This window comes from Micromys minutus, assembly GCF_963924665.1.
Source record: "Micromys minutus genome assembly, chromosome: 2".
In the NCBI taxonomy this organism is placed as follows: domain Eukaryota; kingdom Metazoa; phylum Chordata; class Mammalia; order Rodentia; family Muridae; genus Micromys; species Micromys minutus.
The window spans coordinates 58,599,098-58,609,880 of NC_137971.1; the positions used below are offsets into that span (position 1 = coordinate 58,599,098).

Consider the following 10,783-nt stretch of genomic DNA (forward strand, 5'->3'; position numbering starts at 1 on the left):
ACATCATGACCAAGGCAACTCTCCTAAAGAAAGCATTGGATTGGAGGTTTGCTTACAGGTTAGAGGGTTAGCCCATGGTCATCATGGCAGGAAGCAGGCAGACATGGTACTGGTGCAGTAGCTGGAGAGCTTATATTGTGATCCACAAACAGCACACAGACACACACAGACACACACAGACAGACACAGACACTCACAGACATACATAGATACTCACAGACACTCACACACAGACACAGACACTCACAGAAACACAGACACAGAGACATAGACACACAAGACACTCACAGACACACAGACACTCACAGACACAGAGACACTCACAGATACACACAGAAACACAAATACAGACACACACAGACACACACAGACACAGACACAGAGACACTCACACTCAGACATACACAGACACTCACAGACATACATAGATACTCACAGACACTCACAGACACAGACACTCACAGAAACACACAGAGACATAGACACACACAGATACTCACAGACACAGAGATACTCACAGATACACACAGACACACACAAACACACAGACACACACAGACAGAGACACTCACACTCAGACACACACAGACACTCACAGACACAGAGATACTCACAGATACACACGGACACACACAAACACACAGACACACACAGATACTCACAGACACACACAGACAGAGACACTCACACTCAGACACACACAGACACTCACAGACACACACAGACACACAAAACCAAGAACAACCCCCCCCCAAACCCAAACAGTAACAAAGACACCTAACCCCATCTTCTTTCCCTCTGGCTCTTGGAGTCTGCCCATCCACTTCTGCCTGAGAGCTGTTCAGAAGACCCACTCATGTTTAGCATGCACCAGAACTTTCTTTTTGTGGCCCTATGACTTTATTTTCTGGATCTGCCCATTTGTTTCATTTGTCCGTTGATAGACATCTAACTTCTGTCTGTTGCCGGTCATTATGAATGCTGCTGTAGACACAACATAGGCATGCAGAGAACACAAAGCCATGTGCTCCTTCTCACACACACAGGAAGTGGGATCCTGGGGTGTAGCTGAGAACTGCCCACTGCCGGCAAAGCCTGCGGCATCAGTTCCGACAGTGGTTATCTGTTTCTCCCTAGCAAACCGAAGGGGTATGAGCAGTGTGCCGCTGGGGTTTTGATCTGCATTTACCAATGACCAAGAATGTGGAACCTGTTGCTCACTGTGCATCTTCCAGAAGAAATAAAAGGCAAATTGATTCCCTCTTTTGTTCAGTTTTTAATTTACTTACTACTTCTTATTTGTTTATTTGAGACAAGATCTCATGTAGCCCAGGCTGGACCTTGAACTGCTTACATTTCCCAAGTGCTGGGATTACAGACATATGACCTGCTTCAGCTTCTGGGGCTCTGATGGGTGGTGGAGGTTGTATGTCTGGGAGTGAACAGGGGCTTTGGAGTTACACTTAACGATCTCCTCCTCGATTCATTCTGCCCTGTAGGATGAAATTTGGGGATTGGGGGTTGGGGATGTGAGGTTACTGAATGGGTTAGTGTCAAACTTGTGTGTCCTTTACCACGAGGCAACTTTCCTTGTTTCTGACAGACCCTCATTGCTTCTGCCAGGACAGACATGGACTTTCCTGTGTTGCCAGTCTCCCACAGGCTTCATTTTAGCAATGGCTCTTTCGCAACTGACAGGAAAACATCTGCCTTCCATAAGCTCCTAGGCTGCAGCCAAGTGACTGGAATTTTCCTTCTTTAGCTAGCCAGGAGCATCCAGGCCCCCGGGCTGGAAGTCTCCTCCCTCCCGGACTGACAGCCAAAGAAACATTGAGTTGCAGATCTCCCCAGCCCCCACCTGCAACAGATTAGTTTGGGGTGTGCGTGCATGGATTTCTTCAGAGGAGGCCCTCACAGTGAGGCTGGGTTTAGGGATGTACAAGGGGTGTGAAAACAGGGGGCTGGGAGACAGTAGATCTGGGGAAGTTCCAGTGTGCCTACTCGAAGTAGGAGGAGGAGACCTCGAGATAAGTTTTAGCCCTGGGATAAGGCTTGACCCCAGGAAGTTTATACTTGTCTCTGTACCTTAACAGTCAACCAGCTCTGAAGTAATTTGATCCTCGAGGCTTAGGTACCGCCCACTTCAGTATCCAGCCAATTCCCCACAGTAAGGCCCTCTGGAGACTAACCCACCAACAGGAAAAGGAAACTGCTAGAGAAAGGGCGGGCTTAGAGAACCAGGGTAGCAGCAGCCATCCTCCAGACAGCGTGATTGTTCCAGACTCAATACCATGAGCCACAATTCCCAAGCCTTCTTGCCCACCAATGCCGGACTTCCTCCAAGCTATGAGACTATCAAAGAGGAGTATGGGGTGACTGAGCTGGGGGAACCCCACCACTCAGCTGTTGTGAGGACCACCGTGATCAACATGCCCAGAGAGGTCTCTGTGCCTGACCATGTGGTCTGGTCCCTGTTCAACACACTTTTCTTCAACGCCTGCTGCCTGGGCTTCATTGCCTATGCCTACTCCGTGAAGGTGAGTGTGCTAGAGGTGGGGGTGATGGTGTAAAAAGGTGTGTGTGTGAGCCTGAAGCTCCATCTACACAGATGGCACCGAGGTGTGTGGTTCTTTGTGTAAGAGAGTGTGTGTGCATCCTTCCTGTGTGTGTGTGTGTGTGTGTGTGTGTATGTGTCTGTCTGTCTCTGTCAGTGCTGGAAACTTTCTCATAGTCACAGGATGAAGCTGCCTGGGGATTCTGGGGCCAGACTTTCCCCACCCCATTTCTGGAGCTCTAATATGTGTAGAAAGTGGGGTACGTGGCCAATGCTGGGCCTACTGTATAGTTAGTATGTGTCTGTGTGTGTGAAAAGAGGGGAGGGTTTCCTGGTCTGAGGGAGGGAGCCAGTGGGTAGGGAAGGCATGGGGAAATGGAGCCAGAGCACCTGGCTCTCAGCTGGCCAGCTCCAGGGCCCCTGACCATCTGGTTTCCTTCAGTCCAGGGACAGGAAGATGGTGGGCGATGTGATTGGGGCTCAGGCCTACGCCTCCACTGCCAAGTGCCTGAACATCAGCTCCCTGATCTTCAGCATCCTCATGGTCATCATCTGCATCATTATTTTCTCTACCACCTCGGTGGTAGTCTTCCAGTCGATTTCACAAAGAATTCCACATTCTGGATTCTAGCTGCCCTGTGTTCCACGATCCACATCTGGCCCTCCCCCTAGGCTAAGGCCTTACCCTTTATCCTATGTGTATGCAAATGTCCACAGTGGATTCAATAAAGTGCACTTGGTGGCCACTCTGGCTGTGACTCACTGTTCTCTGGTTCTGTCCTGAGCGTGTCCTGTGTCCTTCTTGTCTGAAAGCAAGCGTCCTTGTCATGCTTCTGGTCTCCTGATATGGGCAGCAGCTGACCTGTGGGTTTTTGGCTGATCCAGGCAAAGGGGATCTGAGTATCATCTAATGCTGACACCATGCTTCCAGGATGCCCAGGAAGGGTGCAGAACTTTGAGCAAAAAAGACTTTGATCTAAGAGTGAAGGACACCCAGAGTCCTTCGTTTTAAGGGAAAAGAAAACCCCGAGCCAAGGATAAGATGTGTCCTCATTTCGTGACAGCCTCCCGGATTGACCTGTGCACAAAAGTTGGGTGTTGTGAAATTTGCTACCCCCCCTCCCCGGGCACTCAGGTTTTTATGGGGAACTGGAGTGGGTGGGGAATGAGGAGTCTCTCATGGTCTCTGAATGATAGGGAGGATCAAATGAGTGGTTTTTGCTGGGCTCATAGCTCCCATGCTCCACCTCGTCTGGAGGTGAGACTGTACCTTGGCACCCTGCTAACATGCTGCAAACATGTTCCAGGAGATCCTTCTAAAAGATACTTCTTTCTGCTTCCCCAAGCCTGGCACCAAAAAGTCAGACTGGGTTTCCAGTGTCTGCAGGACTTAGGTCCTGTTCAATAGTTCCTTGCCTCCCTAACCACCATGATGATTTGTATGCATACAAAATCCCAGGAGCGGCACAGCGAGCCCTAGGGTGGAGGTGCAAGTGAGAAGGCCCCATGCGGCTTCAGCAAGCAGGTTTGTTTTTTTTGTTTTTGTTTTTAGTAAGTATGGTTTTTAACAGGAAATAGGAACAGCTGTCGGCAAGGGGGTCGGTCAGCTCCCTGCTGTGACTTGCCAGTTTGGGGAAGTTTCTTTAATCTTTTAGAAATCTCAAAATGACTTTGACATAAGAGAATTTCACAAGACTGTAGGAAGAAATTGGAGTTTATGCCAAACAGTGCCCATGGTAAAATATAAAGCATGCCTAGGAGTAGGAGTGTGGGCTCTGAGGGGTCACTGCTAAGTGTTTTAAGGGTGACTGAATGTAGGGTTTGAGGAAGCTTTTGGAATGTCACTGCTTAACAGGGTTCTAAGAAACTATTCTCTCCTCGGTCCATAACCGAGCCTCTACAGTCACTCTGCAGGGGCTTTGGATGGGGCCACACTGATAAGGTAAAACCAGGAGCTGCTAGGGCCTTCCAGGGAGTCTCTGGTGAGATCTCTAGAAAATGGCAGGTTTATAGCTGGGAAAGAAGGGCCTTCAGAAAATGTTAATTATGTTGGGATTCTTGACTCCAGGTTGATGAGTCTCCAGGATGAGGAATGCTTTTCTTTCCCATGGATGTATGGCAGGAAGGGACCAGGGGAGTTGGGTGTGGATCAGCAGAAAGACACTTAGGACAGGCTGTGAGCTCAGACTAAGGGCTACTGTCCACAGGAAGGAAGTAAACAGAACATGACCTCAAGACCTTCCTGAAGCCCAGAGAACTCATCTGCCCAGTTCATAACCATTAGGGAAAACAAACTATACCCAATACCTGGGGTACCCAAAATGCTGAGAATTTTCTTGGACTCAGGGCAGTTCCTCCACCATGAGGGAGAGCAACTACTCAGGTTCAGGGATTTGGTCCTGAGATTTCGGGGGTCTGTTCTATCACCAGGAGGTCACAAATCGGATATTTGGCTTCTGCAGTGGACTTAGAGCTGAGGATGGTGGGTAATGCTCAGTGGACAGGAAACATTGTAGGGGGTGGAACTAGAATTCATGTCATGGGCTAGAGGATGGGTAAGGCCTGGGGTGTCACCTGCCTCTTCTGAAGGTGCCAGGGCTCATCCATCTCTCAGGGACAGCTCTGTTCTCATTTCCCATGAGGTAGACAGGGTGCTTGCTCTAGAGACCAGAAAATTTAGACACAGTGTATTTCTAAAGTAGGCCTCAGTGCTCTGGGAACTCTCACTGGGATTCCATCTGTCCCTATGCAGGAGGCCAGAAAATGGGTCTTTCTTCCCCTCAGACAAGGAGGGTGAGGGTGGGCCCTGAACAGGACCAGGGTGGAGGTAACAGAAGAGGTATCATAGCACTCTCACAACCAGATGTGTTTTACAAAGTCCCACTGGACAGATGTGTGACTATAATATCCGTGATGTAGTAAGTGTCTAAGTGTCAGGGTGTGGTGTGGCTGAGGAGCATCTGTTGATGGGGAGTGAAGACTGGGGAGCTCTCAGAGATACATAGCTGACACCTCAGTGTTTCTAGGTTCTTGGCACTGCCAGAAACCAGAGGAGCACTGGGAAAAAGTTTTACTTTGGGTAGAGGGATGTACTCAGAGGCTGGGAGCATGCTTCTGGATAGTTTCACTGCTGGTTTTAGAAAATTCATTTTCTTCCTCTCCCTCTTCTCTCTCCTTCCCTCCCTCTCTTTTAAGGCAGGGGTCTAGTCTAGAACTATGTGGACCACAGTGAGAGCCAGGCACTCATAGAGATCCACCTGCTCTGCCTTTGGGTGTTGGGATTAAAGGTGTGTGCCACCATTCCTGGCCTATGGCTAAACTTTTATTGGGGAATGAATTGGTTAGTCATGAGTTAAGGTGGGGTGAAAGAAGGGGACTACCTGGGATGTCAGGGTTTTTTCTCCAACACAGTCCCTTCTCTCCTCTGTCCTCATGCATATGGGAACAACATTCTGATGATATGCAGATATTGTTATAATGAGGCAGAGGACAGACGGAGCTCATCTGCTCAGTTTGGGATGGTCGTCGTCACATGTCCTGGGTGAACCCAGGTCTGAGCTTGTGTCAGCCCTACCACTACAGCTTACCTCTTGTTTTCCTTGTGTCTTCTCTAGCTCACCTCATGAGGAAGACAGAAGGCAGACCTGTCTTCTGTAAAGAGGTCTGTGAGGACTGGACAGATGGCTCAGCAGTTAAGAGCATATGCTGTTCTTACAGAGGGCCCAGGTCGATTCCTAGCATCTACTTCAGATGGCTCACCTGTAACTGTAGCTCTAGAAATTCAACACTACCGGCCTCTGTGGGCACCTGCACTCATGTGTACATACATACCCCCCCCCCCGTATATATAATTAAAAATAAGATGATAAAGACCAAGGCACTGCTGTACAGACACTTGGCAGGGCAGGTATAGGCCTGGGCTCCAAATATTACCCATCATTCTCCTGTCCCTAGGCTGGACGAGGGGACCTTGAAAATGACAAGGGACCTTGGAGAAAGTCATCTGGGAGTCAGATGCTCTGACTAGGTCTGTGTCATCCTTTCTGCCTACTGCAGCCTCTCTACGCCAGGTCAGGGGCCCTCTCTATTTTCACATTCTGTCGTGGAGAGCACAGAACTGCTTGCTTGTCTAGTGATCCAAGTGGGGATGAGCAGGAGCAAACAAGGCTTTTGGCCTGTTGTGGGAGGCTGGGCAGTGGTGGTGTGAGGGAGGATTTAGCTCTTGCTAAGGATTTGAGCTGGAAAGACAGGGAGGTCCCCTTCACCAAGGAGGTTCTTGGTATGTGAGCCTGGAGTTAAACTTTCTGCCGGTCATGCATTGAGTTCTTGGCACACACAAGCATCTGAACCTTCAAGGAAGCTGTTTCACTCAGTTTTAGGATTGGGAAGGGCAGGGCTAACAGGCCAAGGAGACAAGACGATCTACCTGCCAGGAGCTGGAGAGAATGCCTATCACAGGGAGTGGGGAGGAGCTTCCTACCGTTCGCGGTGGGAAGGGGGCGTCTCCTTCATTACTCCTTTCTGCCTGCTGTCTTAGCGTTCAGCAGGTATGTGTTTGCTGTCCCATTTGTGCATGTCAGCAGGTGCCATGATCAAAGCCTGGATTCTAAGTTCTGGAGGGCCATGGAATATGCGGCGCTGATCTTGAGAGAGCTCTGGCTGTTCCCGGAAACTAAGGCAGCCTCATGTTCACTCAGCCCTAGGGTTCACCATGGGACTGTTTGCAGCCACTGTCCTTGGGGCAGCCTCTTGTGAACGGTTGAGACAGCAGGGAGACTCTGGTGGGTGGTCTACAGTCACTGCCCATGTGGCACAGTGGCCTTTGATGGGGTCTTTTGAGAGGGGTGGGGGATGCTCGGGTGCAAGGGCGGGCCACTCTATTTGGCAGGCTGAAGCTATAATTTGTGATATATATAGCGGATGGAGCTGGCCAGCCAGGGAGGGTAGTGCGGGGCTATAAGCAGGCCTGGGGCTCAGAGAGCACAAGTCTCAGCTAGGAAGACACGGCGCTGGAACCCATGGACACTTCATATCCCCGTGAGGACCCCCGGACCCCATCATCCCGCAAGGCTGATGCTGCAGCCCACACGGCTCTCTCCATGGGAACACCCGGCCCTACACCACGAGACCATATGCTCTGGTCTGTCTTCAGCACGCTGTACCTGAATCTGTGCTGCCTTGGTTTCCTGGCGCTGGTCCACTCTGTCAAGGTTGGCTTCAAGGCTTGTGGGAAGGGAGAATGAGGTAGGGGGTGATGTGGTGGTGGTGGTGGGGGCGGGGAGTTAAAAACAAAAGTATATGAGGGTGTCTGTTGGCATAGCCACAGTACCTCACCAAGTTTGGGGGCCATTAAGGGGTGAATGCACTGTTCACAGGAAAGGAAGGCCTGGCCATATAGTCACCCTCAAAGGGCAAAGTCCTTAAAGGTTGCCCATAGAGGGACTCCCACTGAGCACTGAGTTCTTGGTTTCCCATAGGACTCCTCTCCCACAGGAGGCTCTCAGAGAGTCTGCTGACCCAGGATGGCCACCGAGTCTTTATTTTCTGCAGCCTTTATTTAGCTGAGACTATTGTGATTCAGGACCCTGCCGAGGGTCAAACTTGCATGTTGGAGACAGTGAAGGAACTGGGCTCCTCAAACTATAGCCCTCTATCAAGATTCAGAGTTCAGCCTGAGCCCTACCGTTGCTCTGGGTGGTCCCCTAAGCACCAAGAACATGTTAACATCTTGGTTCTGGTGTTGCCCTGCAGGCCCGAGACCGGAAGATAGCTGGGGACCTGGAGGCTGCCAGGCAGTATGGCTCCAAAGCCAAGTGCTACAACATCCTGGCTGCAATGTGGACGTTGGTGCCCCCATTGCTGCTCCTGGGACTGGTGGTGACTGGTGCCTTGCACCTGTCCCGGCTAGCCAAAGACTCTGCGGCTTTCTTCAGCACCAAGTTTGACGAGGAGGACTATAACTGAGAATTCCGTGCCTGTCCTTGAACCAAGGACAACCATGACAGGTGAGCTGTGCCCAACAGCAGCTCCTGGGAGTTAAAGCCTACGATAGCACTTCGATCCCTGCCCAGCCATGACTTCAGAGACCACTCTCTTGTCCACGATGTGCGTTCGATGCTGACCTACTCAGATCCCTCAGACTTAACCTCTAACTTAGAGGGTCCCCAGTGCCTGGTTCTGCCCCTTTTCCCCACTTACCAGGCTGAGCCTCGGTTCACCATTAAATGTGGCAGATTCCAGAAACGTGTGGGCTCCTCCTTCCTGGTGGTAGTTGTGCAGGGGGCCCCAGCACCAAATCATCTGGCCAGCCCCCACTCATCTTATTCTGTCGGCTTGGCTGCCCGACTACTGCTTTTGCTTAGCGGCCTGTGGCTTCTGGGGTGGAGGAGCCTAAGTATTTTAGGATGAAATTCGGGAACTCAGGCCTTTGATTGCGACTGCCCTGTGATTTGATGGGCCATGTCCCAGAACATGTGAGGGTGTGCCCTGACTCCTCATATGCCACAGTGGTTTTCTTCTCTCCAGGGTCAGTAAGGACTATGGGGAAAGATAGGCAGGGTCCATTTCCTGTGTGGTACTGGATTCTGGACTCACAGAGAGAGGACAGCAACACCAGACACACAGACATTTACAGCCCGATTCCCACATTTTCTTTCACTCACTCACACACGGTTGGCAGACAGACAGTGGCACTAAGTGAATGTTCTCACGTCACTTCTCTCTGTTTCATATGCTCCTGGCTTCCACAGAGGTCTCTGCCTAGCCGCCTGACTTGGAGACCCTAGGTAGTTCCTCTTCCTGTTTCATGCCTGTAGCCAGCAGCTGACCCCGAGGAGCTCTAAGCTACTGACAGTATTTTAAGCCAACCCTAGGAGATAAGGCCTTTTGCTGACCTGTGTGTGTTTGGGGCTGGGGAGGCAGCTAGTGCTGGTCACTAGTCCTACTATGGACCAGAGACAAGAAGAGTGCGTAGCTGTGCTTAGATAAAGATGGAGACAGCGTGCTGACCATGAGCCCCTGGTCTAATTCACGAGAAGGTCAACTTCTGCTGGTTACAGAAACTTGTGTGTTCCTGAGTAGATGTCCCCAAACATGGGACATTTTTCCAGCCACCATATATAATGAGGGACTGTCTGGTTTGTGCCCCAGTGCTAAGAACAGAGTGTGTGGTCAAGTCACTGTGGCAGCAGCTTCCCTTGCTCCAGGCTGCTGGGCTGTGCCAGCCTATAGGCTGTCACCCTCCATGGCCCCAGAAGCTTACCGTACTACATGTACAGAAGTGACCACATACACACAGGTAGTATGCACACCCAGGTACTGGGCTACTTCTATTCTTTGAGTGCAGTGCCACCAAGCAACCTGCCATGCCCAGTCCTGTCTTTGAGGCAACAGGTGGAGCATCGCTTTTGCCAGAGTAGCTCCTGGCCTACCATAAAGAAGGTGGAGGGAGATCCCAAGGCCCCACCTTGCTCCTAAGCTTTGAAATCACATCAGCATTGGGCCCCTTGTGCAAAGGGACATGAATCCATCACACACTCTGACTTCAGGCTTTGCCAGCACTGACTTTAATTAGCCAAGTTGGCTTGGTACAGGGGTACAGGTTTTACCAGGATCATAGTCCTATGCTATGAACCTTGTTCTGGAGAAACACTAAGAACCAGGAATGAAGCCTGCATAGATTCTCAGCACTGACGGCCAGGACTATGGCCTGGAACCCTGTTCATCTGACTCCAGTTCCTCTTGTCGCCAGCCTGATGTCCATCTACTCTGCCCTCTGATAACACTGCCTTCCTTCTCACAGCCTCATGGTAAGAACGTCTCTCACCTTAGCCCACTATGCTAGATACCATCTGACGTCAAGAGGAATCAAAGACTAGGAAGTTCAAAGCCACAAACCCTTGAGCACTTGGCTTGTCCTAGCTGGTGCCAAATCCCTGCCGCAGGAAACTCTTGTTTGGTGTAGCTAAGTCCCTGACTCCATGACTCACTTGCTGGCCACCTTCTCAGCAGAGCTACTGGCCATTTCCCACCCAGCCAATTGACCAGAGTATTCCAGGTACCAGAGGTTGGAACAAGAAAGTTAAAGTCTAGAGAGACAGGAAGATGGGGAGGGGGTAAGGGGTAGGGTGTTGGGGTCAGCTCAAAGCAATGGATGCATGAGGTTCTAGACAGCCCAGGACTGGAGAGGTGAGGAGAGGAAGGATGGAGAAGAAGGGACAGAGGGAACAC

General features: G+C 50.7%; 2 protein-coding genes across 2 annotated transcripts; both read left to right on the forward strand.

Moving 5' to 3' along the window:
• The first annotated feature begins 2,205 nt into the window (after positions 1–2,205).
• On the forward strand, positions 2,206–3,300 carry LOC308416793 (interferon-induced transmembrane protein 2). The gene is made up of 2 exons (XM_080911871.1): positions 2,206–2,537; positions 2,997–3,300. The coding sequence occupies exons 1-2, from the start codon at positions 2,292–2,294 to the stop codon at positions 3,183–3,185; spliced, it is 435 nt and encodes a 144-aa protein (XP_080767997.1). The 5' UTR covers positions 2,206–2,291; the 3' UTR covers positions 3,186–3,300.
• Positions 3,301–7,572: 4,272 nt separating this feature from the next.
• IFITM5 (interferon induced transmembrane protein 5) lies at positions 7,573–8,518 on the forward strand (the record flags this gene model as incomplete). Its single annotated transcript, XM_080911681.1, has 2 exons — positions 7,573–7,764; positions 8,306–8,518. 2 exons carry the CDS (start codon positions 7,573–7,575, stop codon positions 8,516–8,518), a joined length of 405 nt encoding a protein of 134 aa, XP_080767807.1.
• Positions 8,519–10,783: the final 2,265 nt, after the last annotated feature.

What these genes read in the sequence shown, in the direction of transcription:
- LOC308416793 (XM_080911871.1), top strand. Translation starts at nt 2,292, where the DNA reads ATGAGCCACAATTCCCAAGCCTTCTTGCCCACCAATGCCGGACTTCCT. An exon ending in CCTATGCCTACTCCGTGAAG is followed by an intron (nt 2,538 to 2,996) that starts GTGAGTGTGCTA and finishes GGTTTCCTTCAG; the next exon opens with TCCAGGGACAGGAAGATGGT.